We start from the raw sequence: 24827 nt of genomic DNA, 5'->3' as shown, positions 1-24827 counted from the left end.
TAAGGACCTTGTTTTACTTTTTCTTTTTTTTCTTCTTGATTGGGTGAGGGCAGGGAGAAGAGGAAGGAGGTGGGAGGGAGAGAAAACAAATGCTTGTCAGTTGAAAAATATAATTTAATTTTTAAAACGTTTGTTGATTGTCTGGGATGCTGGAAACATGGACGTAGAGGTGGAGGAGGACCTTCCCTCCTAAAGTTCCCGTTTGCATTCCAATGGTGACATTCCAACCTTCTGTCTTAAGCATACAGGAGGAATCTGAGGCTGAGATCGAAAAGATGCGGCTGTCCCAGCAAGAGCTGCTTTCTGTCGATGAATCTGTTTACACCCCAGATTTTGACGTCGCTGCGCCAGCCATCAACAGGAACCTCATCCAGAAGGCTGGTTACCTCAATCTCAGAAAGTGAGGAGACGACGTGGCCTTCCCCCTCTCCCCTTATCTTCTCCACATGCCTCGATACCCACAGGCATGCTGGGGGGGGGGGAGCACTGAGGAGAACCCTCTCAGTGTAGACTGTTATCATGAGAGATGCTCAAGACCTCCCTTTGTGGCAGGGTGTGATCTCACCTAGGCCATAACCACCAACTCCATCACCTAGCAAGGACTCAACTTATTTAGATGAGTGTGTTTCATAGTGTCATAGGGAGAAAGGATCTCAGAGCCTATCTGGCCCAACCTTCTGATTTTTCAGATGGAGAAACTGAGTCCCAAGGAAGTTAAATTACTTAGGATCACAGGTATAGAACCAGGAGGGACCTGAGAGGTCATCTAGTCAATTCCCTGATTTTACAGAAGGGGAAACTGAGGCCCCAAGGACTTGGCCAACATCATACAGGTAGTAAGTGGATCTCAGTCTTATCCCTGGGCCTCCATCTCCTGAGGGAGGAAAAAGGCACCATATTTTAAATCAATGGAAGGGCAGCAAGCAGATTGATTATTAAAGGAATATTAAAATAGGGCATCTTTAGAGATCAATATGGGAAAGTAGCATGAGATTCTATCAATCAATTTTTAAAAAAGCAGTTAACAAGTATTTATTAAGCACCTACTATGTGGCTGGGTACTTTACTACACTGTACTGGGTGCTGAGGCTACAAAGACAAAGAACCAAAGAGCCCCTCCCCTCAAGGAAGCCCATTCCCTCTGAATTCCAGTGTTACACAATAAAATCCCAAGTTCGGTCCAAAAAAGTCTGGTAGTGTTTATTATAAAGCCTCCAGTAGACAGTGGCACCCAGGAGACCATTCGGAAACAACTTCTGAATCGACCACTCACTACTGTGTGACCTGAGGAACATCATCACTCCTCTGGGATCCTCGGTTTTCCCATCTGTAAAATAGAGAGTTGGACTTGTGGTCCTCTCTTCTAGTCCAGGCCCCTTCTGGTCATAGACCTAGGAACCTGGGATTGTGATCGCCGGCTCTTAGGGGACCATTATTCCCACAGTGCTGACTAATGTCAGTAAGAGATGAGGGAGTCATATTTCTTGGTGCTCCCCCTACCCCCCCGCAAAAAGCATTTGCTGAGAAAGTTATTTAGAGGAGGGGGTTTTCATCTTTTTTGTGTCCTGGACCCTTTCGCAGCCTGATAAAGCCTCTGGACCGCTGTCAGAAGATAGGTATTTTAAATGTGGAAAATAAAATGCAGAGAATTGCAAAGAAAATCAATTCTATCAAGATAAAGATGTAACTTCTTCCCACTCAAATTCACAGACTTCTCGAAATCTCTGTATGACACCCTTGGGGATCTGGAGGCCCCACACTAAGATCCCATGGTATAGATTGCCCCCCATTGGACATCCCTTGTATCTCTGAATGGTCTCACATGCTCCCACCATCCACTGAAGGCTTCAAAATAAATGCCACCTGACTCTTTTGGGCCCAAATCTACGATTTTATTGGTGTTATCATGGCCACTTGGTATGGTCATAAGGTTCCATGTCCATAAGGCCAAATACGGCCAAAAATTGGTAAATATGGCCAATTAAAGGCCATGTTTCCTTGAGGAGAGAGACTCTTTAATTCTTTGTCTTTCTGTCCTTAGCACCCAGCACAGTGCCTGGCACATAGTAAGTGCTCAATAAATATTTGATTGCTTTTTAAAATTGATTGGCAGAATACTGAACTTAGAATTAGGAGAGATCCAAGTTTGAATCCCACCTCTGGTATTAACTAGCTGCCTGACCCTGGGTAGGCTTAATTTCAAGCCTCAGTTGCCTCATCTCTAAAATGGGGTTAAAGACACCTATAACTTGGAGAAAGCGTCTTGCCAGTTCTAAATCGTTATAAATGTCTGTGGTCGGCAGCATCTTCCTGTCTTTTACTAAAGGGTCTTTTCAAATCTGGCTATTTCCTGCAGCAAAACTGGCCTGGTCACCACCACGTGGGAGAGGCTATACTTCTTCACTCAAGGTGGGAACCTCATGTGCCAGCCTCGGGGCGCTGTTGCCGGCGGTTTGATCCAGGACCTGGATAACTGTTCTGTCATGGCCGTGGACTGCGAGGACCGGCGCTACTGTTTCCAGATCACGACCCCGACTGGAAAACTGTACGGCTCCAGGGTCTCCCCGGGGAGGGCAGCATTGGGAGGCAGCCCATCCTGGCTGACTTTGCAGGGCTTGGTAGATCATTGACCACAGAGAAGGCGATGCCCCTCCCTGGGAGGGACCTTATGCTGCTCTCCTTGACTGCTGGTTGCTATTGACCTTTGAGGAGGGTCCCTGTTCTATTCTTTTTAAACAAACAAAAGTGTCCCAGATGGCAGCCTCCTGTAGAGAGGCTATTTAAGGAGGACTTTGCTCCTGACTCCAAAAGAAATAACGTGTGATTTCTGTGTGTATGTGTGCATATCCAATAGATGTGCGTATAAAGTCAATGTGTTTGTGTACATATACATTATATGTATATGTACATGTAGATAAACAGAGATTGTGTGTAATGATATGTGTGTATACATACTATAAATATACTTATCCTGTGTGTATATCCACATTGTGTATATAAAAATATTTAAAATATATATTGAATACATAAATTTTATATATTTAAAATATATATTATATATTGAATACATAATACATTGAATATATAAATATCACATATATTTAAAATATATTATATTTTGATTACATAAAATTATATATTTAAAATATATATTATATTTTAATATATAATACATTGACTATATTACATATATTTTAAATATATTATATATTGAATATATAAAATTATATATTTAAAATATATTATGTTGAATATATAATATATTTAATATATCAATATTACATATATTTAAAATATATATTGAATTCAGGGGGACCTGAGTTCAAATCCAGCCTCAGACGCTTACTAGCTACGTGACCCTGGGTGAGTCACTTTATCCTGTTTGCCTCAGTTTCTTCATCTGTAAAATGAGCTAGAGGAGGAAATGGTGAATCACCCCAGTATCTCTGCCAAGAAAAGCCTAGGATATATACACACATATCTATATACATATATAGATATATTTGTCTATGTTGAGACTAGACTGGGATTTAATTGGTATAGTGAACTCCCTGTGAGGAAAGTTTCTTCACCAACGTAGATCACCACCTTCTTTGCAAATTGTATTCTTAGAAGGCTGCCTAGGACACTTGGCTCTAAAGTGACTTAGCCAGGGTCACACACCCAGGACATGTCAGAGGGAAGACTTGAACTCAGGCCTTCCTGCCTATAAACCAGCTGTCTGTCCATCATATCAGGCTGCCTCTTGCATATACAAGGGAGCAAGTGTGGCTTAAAACATGAAAAGAACTATTTTGTCAGCCATGAGCTGAAATTTTTTCTCAGTCTGCGCTAGCGGTGTCAAACTCATTGCCAGCTGGAGGCCCGAACCAGATTCAAACGTAATTTGGAGATGCTTAACAAAATAAATAACAATACAATACAATTTAGATAATGCTAATTTGTGCCATAGACGCTGAGTGACCCTGGATCAGTGACTCAGGCTGATCAGCCGAAGATGGGGGTGATAATCTGTAGTATTCACGAGGTTCAAATGATGTAAAGTGCTTTGCAGACCTTCAGTCCAGAGCAAGGCCCACTGTCATTGTGATCGATGATAAGGATCGCTCTGCATCTCGGTTTCCCCACCTGTAGATGGGGTCAGTGGTACTTGCAGCTTCTTCCTCGCAGGGTGTTAGGAGTCTCAAATGAGCTAATGCAGGTAAAGTTCTTTGGAGCCCTTAACGTGCTATAGAAACGTCAGCCGTTTATTAATTGGATCAGAGATAATAATCATCACTTAACCTCGGTCTCCTCAGTCATGTGTAAAATGGGGATAATGATAGCTGCTCCCCGAGAGGCTCGTTGTGAGGCTCCTTGGAGATAATCTGGGTAAAGCACTGGGCGGGCTGAAACACTCAAATTGAACATGAGCCATGTTTTTTGTTAGTATCTTCAGCTTCAGTCTGAGCCTCAGCTTCCCCATCTTTGAAATGGGGCTTTATAATGTTTGCGGCACTGACCCAACGGAGGTGTTGTCTAGAACCTTTTCCGGACATCGCAGCGCCCCCTAGACGTCAGCTGCTGCATCACAGCCGTTATTATCCGATAGCCGCTGAAGCTCCCTTGTTATATTAAAGGGCTGCTCCAGGGTGCTCATTATTACATTATCGTCCCCGGGGCCCAGGAGAGGAAACACGTTTAAATTAGGATGCGCTGCAAATGAAACAACAAGCTATTCTCCCAGTAAATCTGATTTGTAATAGTCATAACCCTTATTCCTCGTTGCCCGCCCCCCTTCCCATTTCTCTATTCTCATCTCCTAACTAGATCAGGGGTTCCTCCTAACTAGATCAGGGGTTCCTCCTAATTAGATCAGGGTTTCCTCCTAATTAGATCAGGGGTTCCTCCTAACTAGATCAGGGGTTCCTCCTAACTAGATCAGGGGTTCCTCCTAACTAGATCAGGGGTTCCTCCGAATTAGATCAGGGGTTCCTCCGAATTAGATCAGGGGTTCCTCCTAACTAGATCAGGGGTTCCTCCGAATTAGATCAGGGGTTCCTCCGAATTAGATCAGGGGTTCCTCCTAACTAGATCAGGGGTTCCTCCTAATTAGATTAGGGGTTCTTTCTAATTAGATCAGGGGTTCCTCCTAATTAGATCAGGGGTTCCTCCTAACTAGATCAGGGGTTCCTCCGAATTAGATTAGGGGTTCTTTCTAATTAGATCAGGGGTTCCTCCTAATTTAGATTAGGGGTTCTTAGCCTGGAGCCTGTGTATAGATTTCAAGGGGTCCCTGAACATGGATGGGAAAAATTTCATTTTTATTTTCATTAATCTCTAACTGAAATTAAGTATGTCCTTCGGTTACTAGCTGTGGGATGCTGGGGAAGCCTCAGTTTCCTCATCTGTAAAAAAAAAATGAGGATAATCAAAGTGTTATGATGATCCCACTTTACGGATGAGGAAACTGAGGCAGAGGTTAAATGACCTGCCCAAAGTCACACATGTAGAAAGTATCCGAAGCAGGATTTGAACCCAAATCCTCTGACTCTAGAGTCAGGGATCCTGTCGCTGTACCCACTGTGTGGCTGACACAGGGCGGCCCAGGAGGTAGGATGGAAAGAACACGGTCTGTGGTGTCAGTGTTACCAGCTCTGATGCTTCTCCCCGGGTGAACTTGGGCAATACGTTTCCCTTCCCTGGGCCTGTTTCCTCATCTGTAAAAGGACGGGGTTGGATCAGACAGCCTCTGATGACCCGAAGAATATCAAATGTCGCATCCTCAGACCAAAAAGCAGGCCAGGGGTGGCCCCTGCTCCCTCTGCTGGCCTGTCACTTGGGCTGGGGAATGCGGTTTGGGAGAGGAAGGAGGGGGAGGGGCATGCAGTTCATTGAAGGAGCAGGATGGGAAGGGAGATGATGGTGACCGCTCACCTGGTAACCAACTGTGACTCTCACTCCCTTCTGTCCTCCAATGTCAGCTGCTCATTTAGCATTTCCCCACCTGAGATCAGGGAGCCAAGGGTGCGAGGGAGCCTGGTGAGGGGGAGCCTGGTGAGGGGGAGCCTGGTGAGGGGGGTCGGAAGGGCTCCGGATTTGGAGCGCAAGGACTCTGCCCTGTGTGACCTCCGAACAGGCACTTCCTATTTCCTCAGCTTCCTAGTTTGCAGAACAATAAAAACGAGTAGCATTTACCTAATACTCTAAGGTTTGTAAAGCACTTTATAAACATCTAATCTGATCCTCGCAGCTGCGGGGGGAGGGGTAGGTGCTATTATCACCTCCATTTCACAGATGAGGGAACAGCTCAGACACTTACTGTCCCTGATACTAACAAGTCACTACACGTTTTATCCGTAAAGTCAGTGAGGCAGGAGGCATCATGACACAGCAGAAAGAGGCAGAGGAATGAGGGTCAAGTCCTGCCTCCCCTGCTTCCTTACCCATGTGACTGTGGCTAAGCACAGGAGGCTTCCTGAAGGCTGGAACTGTTTTGTTTGGGTCTTAAGGACTCAACGAGTGCTTGTCAGATGGATGGATGAATAAACGAATGCATGAATTAGTGAAGAATGAATGAAGTGGGATATGAACCCAGGTCTCTTGTCTTTAAATACAGCACCCTCTAATACCAGCCTGAGCCCATGGGGAGAATTGAGTTAAACACATCTGGAAAAACGCTTCTTTGAATGTGTTTTATTTTAGGGGGATCACCCTTCAAGCTGAAAGCAAAAAGGAAAATGAGGAGGTAAATAAAGATTTTTGCCCCTTTGAGCCACTTCCCCCGGTGGGAGGATTGATTCTGAAATTCACCGTGTTTCCCTGTCCTTTGCAGTGGATATGTGCAATCAACAACATCTCCAGGCAGATCTACCTGACTGACAACCCTGAGGTAAGCCCGGGTGGAAGGTGTGGTCACTTAGCCCAGTGCCTGGCACATAGTAGGTGCTTAAAAAATGTGATTGATTGATTGTCAGCCCACTTTCTCAGGCCGTGAAGGGTCGGAGCTCAAGCTCTTCCAGGGTTGAGCTTGTGGTTCTGTTTTATCTCCCTCCTGGAATACTGCAGTAGCTTCCCTGCCTGGAGTCTCTCCCCTCTTCAACCCAGCCTCCACATAGCTGCCAAAATGATTTTCCTACCACCCGAATCTGACCATGCTCAGTAAACCCCACTGGCTTCCTGTTGCTTCTAAGATAAACTCCTCTTTAGACATTAAAACCCCTTCACAAGCTGGCCCCAACCTACCTCGACAGCCTTAATACATACCTACTTAAGTCTAACAAAATTTCCCTCTTGATGGTCCTCATCTGTGATACTCCATGTATTTGCACTGGTCATGTCCAATGCCAGGAATGTTCTCGCTCCTCACCACCATCTCTCAGAATCCTCAGTTTTCATTCTGGTCTCATTTCTAGTGCTACCTTCTCGATGAAGCCGGTCCTGATCTACCCAGATTCTCTCCCAAATAATCTTATATCAATTGTGTATGTAATAACAAGAGTTCTTATTTGTTACACTGCTGCAGCTGTAGCTGTTACATGCCTAACACAGGGAGCCCTTGAAGGTTTACAAAGCGCATTTGAATCTCAACCTCATTCTACAGATGAGAAAACTGAGGCTCAGAGATCTGGCCCAGGATCACACAGCTGGTAAACATCTGGGGCAGGATTTGAACTCAGATGTTCCTGACTCCAGGCCTGCCACCTAGCTGTCCATATGCATATGTGTTGTTTTCCCCAGCTAGACCATAGGCTCCTTGAGGGCAGGGCCTTTTTTCTTTGTATCTGCCAGGGCATGTGCATTTAATATGTGTTTTTTGATTGATTGATCCTTTCCAGGCCGTGGCCATCAAGTTGAATCAGACAGCCCTCCAGGCAGTGACGCCAATCACAAGCTTTGGGAAAAAGCAGGACCCCTCACGCTCAAGGTAATTCACCATCTTAGAGAAGAAGAATTGTTTTTATTTTTGTCTTTACATCTCCCAGACCTAGCACAGCGCCTTGATAAATACCCACTGATTACTACCAGACAGCCAAGTGGTACAGTGGTGGGTAGTGTGCTGGACCTGGAATCAGGAAGACTTGAGTTAAATCTGGCCTCCAACACTAGTTGTATGGCCTTAGGCCAGTCACTTAACCTCTGTGTGACTCAGTTTCTTCAACTGTAAAATGAGGTAAAAGCAGCACCCGCCTCCCAGGGTTGTTGTGAGAATCAAATAAGATCCTGTTTGTGAAAGGGCTTAGCACGTGCCTGGAACATAGTAGGTACTCTAAACGTATCATGATTGTCACCATCATCGTCATCATTAGTTTTCAAATATGAAGGCCCTTTCCGAGTGGCCTGATTAGGGTCCACTGATGGAGAAAATACATGATGACAAAAATGTCTCATCATTCAGTGATGACATTAAATGAATTTGTGTAGCACGTATTACAAAAAAATCCACTTATATGAATAAAATAGAGCCACGTACAGGTGTGTAAACTACATTCTTTCTTCAGTGTACAGACTTTGTATTTACTTATTTATGCATTCACACACAGATTCAAAAACCCCTTGCAATAACTCTGTGAGTCACAATCTGGAAACCAATGATGTAATGGAAGAAGCAAAAACTGTACCAAAAAATGTACACACTTATAGACAGATGGATGGATGGATGGATGGATGGATTATAGACGGATGGATGGATGGATGGATGGATGGATGGGTAGATGGACGGATGGGCAGATGGATGGATGGGCAGATGGATGGGTAGATGGATGGATGGATGGGTAGGTAGGTAGATAGAAAGAGACAGGGAGAGAAAGAGAGAGATATGGAAGGATGGATGAATGATGGATGAATGGATGGATAGATGGGTAGATAGATGGATGGATGGATGAGTAGGTAGGTAGATAGATAGATAGAGGAGAGAAAGAGATATGGATGGATAGAGGAGAAAGACAGACAGACTGATTGACCGATTTTGTGATTCAGTCGTTTTTTAGTCATGTCCAACTCTTTATGACTCCATTTGGGGTTTTATTAACAAAAATCCTGGAGTGGTTGCCATATGTGTGTGTGTGTGTATGAACAGATAAGTGAATAATAATATCTAGCATTTATATGGCGCTTTAAGGTTTGCAAAGCGCATTATAAATATTATCTCACTTTATCCTCACAACGACTGTACAAAGTTGGAGTGATTAGTAGCTCCATTTTACAGGGAAGGAAATTGAAGCAGACAGCAGATAAGTGACTTGCCCAGGGTCACACAGCTAGTGAGTGTCTGAGGCTGGATTGGAACTCAAGTCTACCTGATTCCAGCCCCTGAGCTCTATCTGCTGGGCCATCTAGCAGATGGTAATGCTGCATCTTTAATGTCATTTCCACCAATAAAACCAAACATATTTCTGATGTTGAACCACTTGACAGTGCCCAGAACTTGGATGGCAAAAAGTTTCCTTTTCAAGTCTTCCCGTAGCTTTGGCTGCTGAGACTGTGAGGGCGGCAGCACCTGCAGAGGCACCCACCGTGTCTCAAAGGTTGTTTCCCCAGCCAGTGACCACAGCGGCAGTGGTGGAATTCTCAAAAGGCACTGGGGAGCTATTGAGTATTACTGAGCCAGGAAATAACACTGACAAAGCTGATATTTCAGGAAACCTGATCTGGTCATGGTAGGATCATTTTATTCAGATGTTCTGTATTTGGTATTTTGAACATAAATGCCTTTTCACCTGTGGTTCCCCAGTGAATGTATTTTATTTGTTTTCTTCTTCTTTTTTGTACCCCAGCCAGAACCGGAAGCATTCAGCTTTAGAAAATGACAAGGTGGTCCCTAACACACCAGCTAAAGTCCCTGATGCCAACCAGTTAATCATACCTGGAACACCAATTCAATTTGATATCGTCCTTCCTGCTACTGAATTCCTGGATCAGAATCGAGGTGGCAGGTAGGGAGTGAGACTCTGACTTTGTGGAAAATGATGTAGGATGGAGGGATGAGGAGAGAAGAATAGATTTCATTGGGGGGGAGAATGAGTAGGAGGCAGCTAGGTGGTGCAGCGAACAGAGTCCCAGACTTGGAACCAGGAAGACTCGAGTTCAAATGTAGCCTCAGACATTCACTCAGACCCTGGGCAAGTCACTTGATCTCTGTCTCAGTTTCCTTATCTGTAAAATAAAGATTATAATAGTGCCTACTGGGGCAGCTAGGTGGCACAGCGAGTAGAGCACTGGCCCTGGAGTCAGGAGGAGCTGAGTTCAAATGCAGCCTCAGACACTTGACCCATGTACTAGCTGTGTGACCTTGGGCAAGTCACTTAATCCCAATTACCCTGACAAAAAAAAAGCAAACAATAATAGTGCCTACCTCCCAGGGTTGTTGTGAGAAAATGAGATATCCATAAAGCAACAACAGTACTTAGCGCATAGAAGGTGCTTAATAAGTGCGTGTTTAAAAAAAATCCAGCCTCAGACACTTTCTGGCTGTGTGACCCAGGTCAAGTCCCTTAACCCTGTCTGCCTCCATCATCTCATCTCTAAAATGAGGATAACAGCAGCACCTACTTCCTCGGTATTTGTAAAGTGCTCTGCAAACCTAAAGTGCTACATAAATGCTAGCCATTCTCATTACTAATTGTATAACTCTGCTTTTTCCTTTCCTGCCTTTTCCTCCCTGCCAGGCGTACAAACCCGTTTGGTGAATCCGCAGATGAAAAGCAGCCCGAGGAGGGTCAGTACCTGGTTTGGTGACTCTGGGCTTGAGGTGTGGTTGTTCGGGGTGTCTTCGAAGCCCCTCTGGCAGATGGTGAATACAGGGAATCAGACAGGACTTTCCTATAGCCTCTCTCCGGAGCACCCCACGTGCCAACTGTATAGGAGGGCACTGTAGGCTAGGGCACTTGGGAGAGGACAGTGACACCGGGCAAGGACACGTGGTCTCTGCCTTCACAAAGCTTTTGACCGGTCCTCAGTTTATTGGCATGATGATGTTTAAAGGTAATTGAAACACATTTCTTAAATGCGTCAACCAGCGCTCCCAAATCCTCAGAGTTTTTCATGATGGAGGAGTGATTCCCAGACATCCATGAGAGGCAGTGTGGAGTGTGGCTTAGCAGAAAGAGTCAAGTTTTGGGAGCTAGAAGGCCTGGGTTCAAATCCTGACTGGGCTATCTTGTGTGAATTCAAACACAATACTTCAACTTGGGTTTGGAGGAAAATGGAGGAAAAGGCAGTGGGAGTTCACTGTTTGAAACTATGGGGAAATTAGAAATGTTTGGTCTTATCAGTGGGTCTTGTGATGTCTGGGGAAAGAAGACTGGGCCAGGAGGGCACAAGGGTCCAGTCCCGTTTCTGCCACCAGTAGGTAAGAGACTTCAGGCAAATCTGGCCCTTAATTTCCTCATCTGTCAGAAGAGGGCTTATGCTAAATGATGTCTGCAGTCCCATCTAGTGTGAAGATCCCCTGAATCTGAAGGGCTTTCAGGGAGGTGGTTGGTTAGGGCAAGGCAGGTTAACCTGTTCAGAGTGGAGCAAACATCCAAGGAAGGGCTAGCACCTATAAACTGGGACCAGTTATCAACAGATGTGTTCATTAGGGTCCTGTTAGTGCTTTTATTGAAGCACATTTGTTTCTTTACCCTTAGTTTACTGGTAGCCATTAATTAGACCTAGCATTCACAAATCTGCTTAAAATTCCTCCATACATATGAATCAAATAATTCAAATTAGTAATTCCTATTTCTAGGGTACTTTAAGGCTTACAAAGCACTTTCTTCCTAATCACCTGTAGTATAAATGGTAAAGGTACTATTATGCCCAGTTTACAGATGGGGAAACTGAATCTTAGGGAAAGGCTGTGTCTTTAGGAAGGTCACCATCTAGTGTCAGAGGTGGGATTCAAACCCAGGCAGCTGGGTGTTGCAGTGGATAGAGCCCTGGGCCTCGAGTCAGGAAGACCTGAGTTCAAATTTGATCTCAGAAACTTCCTAACTGTATGACCCTGGGCAAGTCACTTCACCCTGTTTGCCTCAGCTTCCTCATCTATAAAATGAGCTGGAGAAGGAAACGGCAAACCACTCCAGGATCTCTGCCCAGGAAACCCCCAAAGGGGTCACGAAGAGTGGACGGACTATGAAATGACTGAACGACAACCGACTCCAAATCTGGCATCCTATCTCATGCGCCACAGTGCCTTCAGCTTCAGATGAATAAGTCTTAAGTCATGTAGCAAACCCAGTGGCTTTTCACCTTTAGGTAGCACAGTGGGTAGAGTCCTGGGCTGGACTCAGGAAGATCAGAGTTCAAATCTGGCCTCAGACACTCACTGCATGTGTGACTCTGGACAAGTCGCTTAACCTCAGTTTCTAGATCTGTAAAATGTGGCCAATAATAGCACCTACCTCTCGTGGTTATTGTGAGGATCAAATGAAATAATTATACGGTGATAATTAATAATAATTAGCCCAGTGCCTGGCACACTGAATATGAATCTTATCTATTGTCACCATCATCATCATTATTATTGTTATTTAATAGGGAATATGAGTCACTAATTCCATCATTCATTAAGTGCTGACTTGGACTATCTGTGTCCGACCTGCGGTAGAGCCTTCCAGCCACAGTCAGATGTACTGTACCTCGGCCCCCACGTAGTGAGGTCATTTGGGTTCTCTTCGGACATGAAGGACAACCACCAACCAACTAAAGACCAGGCAGAGTGCTAATTCAACCAAACAACAAACAGGTTTCAAGCTCTACTAAATACTAGGCACTACGCTAAGGGCCGGAGACCCAAATACAAAAAGTAAAAGAACAAATCTCAGACACTTTTAGAACTGGAAGAGACTTTGAAACTTAGAATGGCAGAGCTGGGAAGGAACTTAGAACACGAATGTCAGAGCTGGGATCGAACTCAGAACACTGAATGTCAGAGTTGGGAGAAACCTTAGAACAGAGAATATGAGAACTCGGAGGGATCGTAGAACACAGAATGTCAGAGCTGGGATGGAACTTAGAACACCAGATGTCAGAGCTGGGAAGGAACTTAGAACACCAAATGTCAGAACTGAGAGGAACCTTAGAACAAAAAATGTCAGAGCTGGGAAGAACTCAGAACACTGATATCAGAGCTGGCAGGAACCTTGGAACAAAAAATGTGAGAACTGGGAGGGGTCTTAGAACATGGAACGTCAGAGCTGGGAAGGAACTTATAACACTGAATGGCAGAGCTGGAAGTATCCTTAGAAATCTTCTGGTCCAACTGCCTTATTTTCCACATAAGGAAGAAATGACTTTCTGGTTTTGCTATTTAGCTAATGAATTTTGTACCCAGTTCACAAGTAAATGAAAACTGATACCATACTTGTGCCTGGCCAGAGGGAGAGACTTATATGTCCCCAGGGGCATCTTAGGCTTGTAGACATCTTAGGCGTAATAACAGGGGTGAGGGAGATGAGTGGAACGTGTTCCAGGGGAAGGAAGCTGAAATTGTCGGATCCTCGTGCTTGCTGATATGTCTGAAGAAGTGTCTAACAGAGGAAAACATCTGTTACCCAAAAGAGCAACATTTAAAAGGTCACTTGGGCCACAGGAACAAATCCCACATGACCTTGAGTAAAAAATGTTTTTTCCCTTACAGATTCACTGTTGCAGCAAATGTTTATAGTTCGGTTTTTAGGATCCATGGCCGTCAAAACCGACAGCACTAGCGAGGTGATTTATGAAGCCATGAGACAAGTGTTGGCTGCCCGTGCAATCCATAACATCTTCCGAATGACAGAATCTCATCTGATGGTCACCAGCAAAACTCTGAGGTACGGTTGTGCCATCAGTCTGGTTTCAGATGTCAATGGACAGAACCAGAGTCACACACACTTCTCATCTAGCTCTGGGGTTTATGGGTAGCATGACATAACCACACTGGACACACACAGAAAGGATACAAGGAGACATCTGCTTCTGACTTACTGCCATACCTGGCTTCTAGACCTGGTAAAGGAAACCACACATGTAACTTCAACCCAGGCAATCAGTTCTGTCTGGAACAATCTGATTGGCTTATGTGAATTACTCTGCATAATTTTATAATAACATAGAGAAAAGGAGCTAGAACCCTATAAATGTACCAAACTTGGGGGCCTCTAGTCGGCTCAGTGGATAGAGTGCCGGGCCTAGAGTTAGGAAGATTTATCTTCCCGAGTTCAAATCTGGCCTCAGACACCCATTAGCTGTGACCCTGGACAATCCTGTTGGCCTCAGTTTCCTCATCTGTCAGTGTGCTAGAGAAGGTATTAGCAAACCACTCCAGTATCTCTGCCAAGAAAACCCCAAATATGGTTACAAAGAGTTCAACACAACTGAAATGAGTCAACAAGGCTTTAACATGCTGCAACTTAACACATTAGATACTTGGAAAATGTTGGGGGTCACAGGCTTAACCATGCTCTTTTATAAATTTTATTTTCTTTAATTACTAAAAATCTACTTTCTCTCCCTCTCACATTCTCTCCCCCAACCCCTGCCATTGATTAAAAAAAAAAAGAAAACCTTTGTAACAAAGAGTCCGAGTCAAGAAAACAAAACCCCTCAATGTCCATGTCCAGAAATCAGATCCCATTCTTCATCCTGAGTCTATCACCTATCTGTCAGGAGGTGGGTGGCATTCTGAATCATTGTTGGTCATTACACTGATCAGAGTTCTTAAGTCTTTCAAAGTTGTTTATTTTTGCAGTGTTGTTCGTGAAAGTCTTCCCAGGTTTCACTGAAATCACCACTTCTTACAGCATAATAGAATTCCATTCCATTCATATGCCATGCCATGTTTTCCACACGATGGGCACCTCTATGGTTGCCAATCCCAATTTTCCACTGTAAAAATAGCTATGAAGGGGCTCCTACCTGGGATCTGTCAACCTGGCTTTTAAAAAATATCTTGATAATTATATTTCATTATCACTGGTTTTCTCTGCAGCCTTGTACATTTCATTTTATGCATTTAAGCACCACATGATTCTGAGAGGGTCCACAGGCTTCACCAGCCTGCCAAGGGATCTGTAACGCCAAAAAAGGTTAAGAGCCCCAGCCCTAGAGCCACGAGCTTTTCTGAGAACATAACTTTCTCATTTCCTTTTCTGCCTTGTCTTTTTCACATTCCAGGCTGATCGACCCTCAAACCCAAGTGACAAGGGCCAGCGTAAGTATTCTGTGTGCGTTCTTAAGTCCAGCGTTTCTAGTCACTGCCCGTCTCAGCCGAGGTTGGCTTTGTCTTTTCTGTTTGATTTGTTAAGTTCCATGAAATCCAGTCTCTTCTGTGTGTTTTCAGTTTGAACTCACCAGCGTCACACAGTTTGCGGCCCATCAAGAAAATAAGAGATTAGTTGGTTTTGTCGTGCGTGTTCCTGAGTCTGATGGAGAAGAATCCCTGAGCACATATGTGTTTGAGAGCAACACAGAGGGAGAAAAGGTGGTGATAGCTTTCTATTTTGATTCCACCCTAACTCCTTTTTCCCCCGCCGTGGAGAATTTTTTTTTTAGATTTTTTAAAATTACATGTAAAAACAATTAACATTCATTTTTTAAAATTTTGAGTTCCAAATTCTCTCCATTCCTCCCCTTTCACCTCCTTGAGAAGACAAAGCAATTTGATATAGACTATACGTAACTTCTATACCCTTTACCTCATAGGGGAAAAAAAGACCCATTACTGTCTTAAAAATTCTTTTATATTAGGTTCTTGAATTTCCGAACAAGATTTCAAACCATTCCCCACCCCCCAAATGCAGAGATTTGGCATCCCCCACCAGATATGTCCTTAAGAACCCCTACCTCTATAGACCCTTTCTTCTCTTCTGGACCCATGATTTCAATGGTGTAGGGGACTCCCAGTGAGGGAATTCCCTCTACAGATGCAGGTTAGCAACTTTATGGTCTTCTAGTTTCCTGGGACACTGATTGGGTAAGTGACTTTCCCAGAGTCACAAAGCTAGCATATTTAGGTCAGAGGAAAATGAGCTATTATCAAAGGGTATGAATTGAACTCTATGGTTCTTCCAAAACCTATCAGCAATTCCTTTACCTAAGGGGCAGGGCTGCCTACAGGGCACAAAGCTGGGGTCAATTAATTCTTGTGGCTCCCATTTTTGTTCAGTTGTGTCCCTCTTCATGGCCCTATGTGCGGTGTTCTTGGCAAAGATCCTGCAGTGGTCTGCCATTTCCTTCTCCAGCTCATTTGACAGATGAGGAAACTGAGGCAGAGCAAAGTGACTTGCCCAGGGTCACACAGCTAGCGAAGTTTCTGAGGCTACATTTGAACTCAGGTCTTCCCTAACTCCAGGTCAGGCATTTTATCCCACTACCACAGTGCTAATTTCCTACACCCCAGGCTTCCATTCTCATGGCCCTCCACTTACATACCCTACCCTGGAAATCGAGGAAAATGATATGCTTTCCTAAAATTCAATGTGCTTTCCACTGGACTTTCCCAAACCTCTAATTTTCTTTTTTTCTACAGATCTGTTATGCTATTAGCTTGGGTAAAGAAATTATTGAGGCTCAGAAGGTAAGGGGCCTTTCAGTTATTATCCAAACCAGCATTCTTCTAACGTACACTTGCAACAAAATCCAAATTAGCTCCAGTGAATAAAATGAAAATAGCACAGCTGACTTTGGTAGGGATGCAGTTAAGGGGAGGAAAGGGATTTTTCTCATACTGCCCACTATCAGCATTGAGAACACACACACAAAACCTGTTAAGATACCACTGGTATAAGGCAGCGCATCACTTAATGAGATGTCACCTCTACACTTGGCTGGGGCTATCATGAATGACGTGCCTGAACTCCTAAGACCCCTCAGGTGCTAGATGATTCATTTGTTTATTCATTCAACAAAGCATTTACTAAGCACCTACTATGTTGTAAGGCACTGTGAGAGATGCAATGGATACAGACATGGAAAATTTCCTCAGAGATCAGCAATATAATGGGGGGAAGGGTCTACAGGCCGGAAGCAGAAATAACATGTACTCAAATAAGTCCTATAAGAAATATGAGATATAGACTACGTGTTAATCAGAGGGATTCATGGAAGACAAAAAGTTAAGGAGAGCTAAAAGAGTCCAAGAAAATTTCATGGAAGAGATAGGACTTGCCATGGCCCGTGAAAGAGGGGCAAAATTTGGACCACTGATTTACAAATGGAACCAGTCAGCCAATAAGCATTTATTCAGAGCTTGCCATATGCCAGGTGTTGGAGATATAAAAACAAAAACTAAAGAGTTCCTGCTCCCACAGAGCTTAGAGTCCATCGGTGGATATCATAGGAATGTAAACAAAATAAATAAGTCACTGGGAGAAGGCAGCAGCAACTGGAGGGATGAGGAAGGGTCTCATCTGGGAGAGCCTGAGCTGAGCTTTAAAAGCATCAGGGATTCTGAGATGCACAAATGAGGAGGGAGCACATCCCAGGCACAGGGACAGAACATCTACACATAGGCTCCCAAAGAGGAGGTGGAATGCTGTAGATATGGTTCAGCAAGTAGGCTGGTTAAGCTAGCCCATTAAAATGCATGCAGGGGAGTAACAGAAGCTTGGAAGGGCCAGCAGGGGCCAAAGGAGTTTGTGCCTTATTATTCTAGAGGCACTTGAGTTTTACAAGCAGGGGAATGACGTGGTGGGGCTGGGGCCTCGGGAATGTCGCTCTGGCCACTGTGTAGGGCATAGATTGGAGAGGGAAGAGTTTTGAGGCGAGACCAAGGAGGATGCTATCTATCATTCCAGTCCAGGCGAGAGACAATAGGGCTGTGGGAGTGGAGAGATGTTCAGGAGGTAGGGTCAACAAGACTCGGCAAAAGTTTGGCAATGTGGGATGAGGGCTGAGAGTCTGGTCACTTGGGGGACTAGGAGAATAATGATGCCCTTCACACAAAAAGGAAATGTAGAGAGGGGTGAGTTTAGAGGGAAATATAATGGTTCTTTTTTGGAAGTGTTGAGCTCAAGGTGCCTGTGGGATATGCCATAGGACCAGTTAATGCTGTAGGAAAAAGGCTAGGGATAGATGGGCCTGGGAGTTGTCTGCATAGATAACTGGATTTATGGTGTTAATGAAATCACTTAGAGGGTGCAGAGAAGTGGGCCCAGGACAGAGCCCTGGGGTACACCCACAATTAGGCAGAAATTCTAAAATGGACCTCAGACGCCACCTGGTCCAGTCTCATTTTGCTACGGTCTAGAGAGTTAAATGATAAGTACACCCCTCTTTTCCTGTGCACCTTGCCTTGCTATGTGTATGATTTTTAATCCCTAATTGCAGGACCCAGAAGCACTGGCTCAGCTGATGCTCTCCATGCCACTGACCAACGATGGAAAGTTTGTGTTACTGAATGACCAGCCAGATAGTGAAGATGGAAACCCAAATGAAAATAAAGGCGCTGAGTCCGAAGCCTAAGCTCATTTCTGCTGGTGGTGAAGGTACTGGGGAGCCTCCTCGACGCGGGTTCTTGGCGTTTCTCCCTGCTGGGCAGTTTCTGTATTCTGACAATCACTGGCAGAATGTTTCATCCAAGCCTTGGTGCTGTGAGACCGAGAAGGATGACAGTGAGAAAGGTTGACGATGTCTCATTTCTGCCGAGTTGAAAATATTTTAGGTACTTTAGAGCAAAGTCCTTTTCCCTGTTTGTATCATACAGTTCTGAATGAAGGTTGAGGGAAAAAAATGCACTGTTTGCTTTATTTTTAAATGAAGTCAACGCCTCTCTCCCCAGTTCCTAGCGTCTTTCTAAGTGTGGCAGTAGCCGAGATTTACAATTTGATAAACACTAAATGTTTCCTATTAATATAATCTATTTTTGTACTTTACCTAATAAGCTTCAAGTGCCTCTCATTCTTACATGACCATTCTGTAAAGAAACACATTTGCAGGGCCACCATCCTTGGACTCCTGGATTTGAGAGTTTTCTCCTGCAGGTGGGCAGAATGCACAGTTTAGCTGCCTGAGATGTAGGGGCAAGTCTGGCTTTGGACGGCCATCTCATATATTGATCATGCAATAAAAACTTCAGCACAATGAGATGTATGATTTTATAATGAAACAAAATGCAACCAGCATCAGAAGCCTTGGAACAAGTGGCAGGCCTTTTTCCATGGTGGAGTCCCATATGGAAATTCACGTGCTGCTCCATAGATCCCTGTTTCTGCTGAGCCAGACCTGTCCCAGGGAAGGGACCAATTGTTTCTAAAGTGGATTGAGCCACAACCAGGAAAGGCTGGAATTCAAGGCCCAGTTATGCACCCTCCCCAGCCCACCCCCACATACAAACAATATTCTTACTGATACCAGACCTGATGATGGAGTCAAGCGTCTTCCTCAGCTGGATTTCTAGTCTGCCTCTGGGCCCTGTAATCCTCCCCCTTCCATAAAATAAGCAGACAGGAATGATGATCTTGAATTTACAGTGACAGAGTCTGACAACTCACACCTGTCTTTGTCATTAAATTAGTCTAGCACTAAATGCTAGAAAATAAAAAAGTCTGTTATCACTCTGCTTCTTCTCGTTATTTGCTAAAAGATCATCTGCAACAAGTCAGTCAGATGGATTCTGTAGCTCATTTCCAAAAAAAGAAAATATGAAAGTCTCATGTTCCTGTTAGACTTTCATTTTGCCTCAGACTGATGAGGGAAAGGTAATTCCTTAACCATAAACTGCTATCTGACCATAGTAAAAAGAAGAAAAAAAACAAGTCAGCTTTAGAATTTCATCTTCACATAAAACGTTTAATTCAAATCGACTCAACCACCTATAACCTAGATCAGGGCTGGCCAACCTTAGATTTTTATTGAAACAATGGACAATATATTTTGATTTGCCATTTTAGCGAGAGCTCGGTGGTAGTTCAGCTTTGTTACTAAAGCATTTATGTAAATTTCTATGCTTGTAGGTGGCCGCATAAATCACACTGCAGACCTGCGGGGGCCACATTTTGGACAGCCCTGGCCTAAACGAAAGCCATGTCTGTAAATGGGCAGCTTCCTCAATCTCTCACAATATATTTATACTCTAACCAAGGGTGGGGAACCTTCAGCCTTGAGGCCACATAAGGGCAGCCCTTTGACTGAATCCAAACTTTTGTTTGGGCCACACTTGAGGACCTAGAGGGCCACATGTGGCCTTGAGGCCCCAGGCTCCCCACCCCTGTTAGGGTATCACCCTGAGTCAGTCAACTAGCATTTATTAAGCACCTACTACATGCCAAGCACTGTCCTAAGGGCTGGAGATAACAAGGACAAAACCCAGGCCCTGTTCTCAAGAAGTTCACAGTCTAATAAGAGAAGAAACATGTAAACAAATATGTACAAAGATACACTAGGTGGCCTGGAATTGGGAAGATTGAGTTGGTAAGGAATGAGCTATGTAAGTCTTAATATGAGTTGAAAAGTTACTTGGAGCCTTTCTCTTAAAACACACTAAAAATTTCCCTTAAGACAGCCCAAGTTAAGGTTAGAAGTATTGTTCTTGCCACCGATGCATGGCTGAGCCAATTACAGAGAACTAATTCTCAAGCACGACAGTATGCTCAGTCCTAAATAAGGATACAATAATGCCTTTGTTTTCGTGTTTTCAGTGATTTCCTTCTGTTCGGGTAAACCATGGCAGAATTAATCCTACAGAGATATAAACAAATGCCTATTTCTTCCCAAGATATTAGAGTTGGCACAAATTATTCTCTTGTATCTTGGTTTAGTCAATATTTTATCTATAGATAATATTAATTTAGCAACAAGCAGTTTTGCAGCTTTGTCTAAACGGACTCAGAATTTTGTTTTATCTTAGAAGGGAAGGGAAGCACCTGCCCAATACGTGCAGAGGACAGTCCATAGACACAGGTGCCCTAAATGAAAGGAAGTGGTGACAAAAAATAGCCCAAAGCAGTAAATAATCCCAAAGCATTTTTTTCTAAGTAAATCTGCTTTCCAAGTCAATGATTCACTCATCATGGCCATTAATTTCCATTTACTGAAGACATACCAACTAGGAGGCTAAAAGTCTAAGAAAGCCTGGGCAAAAAAAGCGCCTACTGTACAATCCAATGCTGAATGCACAAAAACTGAAGATGAATAAAAAACCCACAAAATCACCCCTTATTGGTTCAACATGACTTTATTTTTGTAGTCTGTAAAACAAGCATTTGTTTTTTATAAACCAAATCCTAACTAGACACAGTTGTTGTCATCAAGCTCATCTCAGTACCCAGCAGACCCCCTAAATCTCTGTTGACTTTTCTATTTGTCTTCCTGGAGTCCATACTCTTCATCTGAAGTCTCTGGAGAGTATCCAGAATCCTAATGGAACATTCCCCTCATTTGAAATTTCTTTGAATAAAACTGTAGAACTAAATCTGCCACATGACAAGGAAAACCATTTTGTCTTGAAATTCTCTATCATCATAGCTTTAGGAGGAAAATGTTTTGGGGGCTTTTCAGGGTGGGGAGCAATATGAAATAGGTGGAATCAAGCACGTATGTTAGACTTTCTACTGTTTGCCAATGCAGCCATAGCTATCAGAGGAGAGGAAATACTGACGGCAATGGAAAACGTGGTCAGTACACAAGCATATGCACCAAAGGTTTTGTCACATGGCTCTTCTGGCATTGACTGACTACACGGCCTTATCACACTGCTCTTCTCCAGCCTGTGATACATGGATAGTCTGGATAGTCTCTGGTCTGTGCCAGTCAGACTCAGCTCCTGCTTTTCGGTAGCACCACGATCCCTGTTCGACATCTCTGACAATGCCAACTGGGTTGTTATCACCTCCCAAGGTAAAAAAAAACCCAATGATTCTTTTTCACTTGAAAATAGCAAGCGGTGAAAAGGATGGACTTAGAAATGGTAACAAGGAAGTTATGAGAACTTCTTTGAAAATAAATTGGAAACTTTCTTACACGACATTTAATTCTGAACATAAAAACTCAGGGGAATGAAAATCATTAAATTTACTGACAAGGTTTAATGTACAGAGTGTATTTTGCTCCACAAATGGGAGGGTAGAGGGGAGGGAGGCTGACAACAGAAATGAGGTTAACAAAATCCTAATTTTTTAACAAATAGAAGAGACAATGTTATACTTAGTCCTTAATTCCTGAGAATTTGATTATCTTTGTTATTAAAGAGCTTACAATGAGTGCTTACATTCATCCCTAAATTATAGTACATTAGAAAAATATGAAGCTATGGGAGTTAACAAAGAAAGTTATTACTATCTTAAAAGTCCAATGGACATGAATACACATGCCTTCCTACGGCTCTGCGGCCAAATAAGCACGGCCAAGTGCTCTGGCATCCTCCCACTGGTCTGGTCCCACACATGGATTTGTTAGCCTTCGACAGACTGGACAAAGTGCTGTGAACAGTAAAATTCAACTCTTCCCAATGGCAGGTGGCCAGGTAAGAACAGAGGTAAAAGTGTAAGCTTGATCTAGTAATGGGGAAGCCTTCAACTGATAATGTTTTGAGGCCTCCACAAAAAGGCAGGAGCCAATTCTCCCTCCATTTACAATTAGTTGCTATCAGACATCATACATGGGTTTAAAGTTAGAACAGCAATACTGTGGGGATTATTGCGAGGCAGTGACTAGTTTGGTACAATTAAATGCAAGATCACTTAAGAACATTCAAAAGTAAAGAGGGTGAATTATGCAGCATGCTCTAGGGCCACTTTTGAGTTAGGATGAAGCATAAATCAAGGACTGAATGCTTTCAGGGCATTACCAATCCACAGTGCCGTAAGGTCATGTTTAAAGAAGAAGCAAAAACAATTCCACATATTATGCTTCCTTTGACTTCAAATGAAACATGTTTACTCTGGAAGAGGTAACATTGACTCTCACCAATGAGTCCATGAAGGATGGAAGGACATGATGCATGGCTCCCAAGGGGTGGAAGTCAAAAGACCAAGCTTGGGGTAAGTTACAGCATTTCTTGAAAGAAATGTTAGGACAGGAAAATGCAATAGAAAAACAAGTCATTCCTGGATTTAAACTTGAATTACACTAAGAAAGTTAAATTCCTTTTTACTCAAAGTAATCTTTTTAATGCATTTTAATATGCTAAGATTGGCCTTTTAGTTGTTAATTGGTACAACTTGACAAAAATAAAACTAGCAGCCGGCCAATAGCCAATGATACGCAAACCCTCTGGAAGCTGTAGAAGCAGTAAGGGATTTCGGTTATTACATTATATTTTATTCTCACAGTGGTTATTTTTTCATGCCTGCACAGTGCAAATATTATTTCATGAGAATCCACTTGGATTATAACCTGTTAAAAGAAAAAGTATTTCAAATTTCCCTTGAATTCAGGCTTGATGTAAAAAGAAACCTGAGTGTCAGTATGAGAATAAGCTTTCATCTCCTATTTTGAGAGCTAGCCCACAATGTCCTCAACCAGTCTCTGAAGAAGAAATTGGGCCATCACTTTAATCTTCCTTAATTATGAGTACCAAGAAACAAACTTTCAATATTATCATTTAATGTAATGTTTAAGTGTTTTCAGAGCATGTAAACTGAGTGCACAATGACTCACAGCAGGCTTCCAGAGCTCTGGCAGGTCCACGCAGCATGTTACTAATGGATAATCCCATACTGCCTCGAATGGACGCCCAACACCTCAAGCTCACTGAACAATCCAGGACGTAATAGCAGTTTTATTCTAAGTCTCTTTACAGTGTCATATATGCTTTTAGAATTGGGCCATTAATATCTATATTTAAATAATATTTGCTAGATATGCACAGTATCTATTTTAAATTTGTTGCCATAATAGTTGAAAATCTTTAACTGATTTAATGCAAATCATGAATCAACAGCCTATAAAAACAAGCTCCCAACATACCTGTGCATGCCAAGAGATCTGCAGGTAGCAGCAGGAATTCAGATTTCCATTTCTACAACTTTACGTTAAACCATAACCATTCAAAAATAAGCACATCATTTTGGAAGCTATTAGAGGCCAGAACCAATTTTTGACAATTCTTTCAGCACCTTCTAAAATTAAAGTCTTTAAAATGAACATAGATTTAAAGCCTGGCCTTCAAAGAAGGCCTGTGACATGACACATCTGGAGAAATGCCGGCCCAGTCAGCCATCCGTGTATCACAAGGTTTCTAAGGTCCAACCTACAATTGCCGGTGTAAACAATGCTGGTTACCTGATGCTCCCCAAGCCCAGCCTCAGGATCACTTCACCACAGGATCAGTGAGGGCAGAGCTGTTGCTGCTGGGCGTGGAGTCTTCATTGCTTATTTTATTTTCTTCTAGAAGCATAAGGAGCAAAAATATGCATTAAGCTGATTTGCAAAATGAACTGAAAATTACGACACAAATTCTGGAAAAATCAGGCCTTGCTAGCTTTCATTTCTGCTAAACAAATATTTGGCTGCACCTGAAGAGCTCTCTCAAACACATCAGCCTGAAGTGAAAGCTGACGAGAGAAAGGCCGACTTGACATGTTCCACCATCATGTCCATCAGGCTTGCGTGCCGGGATGACAAGGGCCACACTGCTATGTCAAGGCACAACATGAACCAACAGAAATCATCTTGCTTTCCACTGGGTCAGGTGAGCGGCTTCTTGGTGCGGTGTCATGCACAGACACCAGACAGAACTCCAGAGAACTGGGCTCTAAGCTAAGCTTGACCACTTATTAGCCAGCTGAGTGACCCTCTCTGGGCCTCATCTGAAACCTGAAGGGTGGAACTAGAATTCAGCACTTCTTAAACTGTGATACGGGATTACAAACCACAGTTTAAGAAGTGCTGAAGGGGTCATGGGTGGAAAATTTTTTTTTTTTTAATAAATTTCTTTCTTTATT

The 24827-nt window shown here is 43.3% G+C and overlaps 2 protein-coding genes across 2 annotated transcripts in view; one reads left to right on the top strand and one right to left on the bottom strand.

Moving 5' to 3' along the window:
* Positions 1-18818, top strand: part of APPL2 (adaptor protein, phosphotyrosine interacting with PH domain and leucine zipper 2) — an 86574-nt gene extending 67756 nt beyond the window's left edge. The window contains exons 10-21 of the mRNA XM_036759992.1: positions 242-400; positions 2357-2545; positions 6685-6727; positions 6815-6871; positions 7818-7906; positions 9756-9914; positions 10647-10696; positions 13604-13778; positions 15121-15157; positions 15287-15427; positions 16475-16522; positions 18274-18818. Of these exons, the coding sequence (XP_036615887.1) occupies positions 242-400; positions 2357-2545; positions 6685-6727; positions 6815-6871; positions 7818-7906; positions 9756-9914; positions 10647-10696; positions 13604-13778; positions 15121-15157; positions 15287-15427; positions 16475-16522; positions 18274-18408 (1282 nt within the window). The 3' untranslated portion in view covers positions 18409-18818. The remainder of the gene's footprint in view (positions 1-241; positions 401-2356; positions 2546-6684; positions 6728-6814; positions 6872-7817; positions 7907-9755; positions 9915-10646; positions 10697-13603; positions 13779-15120; positions 15158-15286; positions 15428-16474; positions 16523-18273) is intronic.
* Positions 18819-21099: 2281 nt separating this feature from the next.
* The window catches only part of WASHC4 (WASH complex subunit 4), a 57288-nt gene continuing 53560 nt past the window's right edge, over positions 21100-24827 (bottom strand). Inside the window, exon 33 of the mRNA XM_036759210.1 lies at positions 21100-24270. Coding sequence (XP_036615105.1) covers positions 24194-24270 — 77 coding nt within the window. The 3' untranslated portion in view covers positions 21100-24193. The remainder of the gene's footprint in view (positions 24271-24827) is intronic.

This window comes from Trichosurus vulpecula, chromosome 5, assembly GCF_011100635.1.
Source record: "Trichosurus vulpecula isolate mTriVul1 chromosome 5, mTriVul1.pri, whole genome shotgun sequence".
NCBI classification, from domain to species: domain Eukaryota; kingdom Metazoa; phylum Chordata; class Mammalia; order Diprotodontia; family Phalangeridae; genus Trichosurus; species Trichosurus vulpecula.
The sequence above is the reverse complement of the archived record's forward strand: the minus strand, read 5'-3'. Positions and strand labels throughout refer to the sequence as shown.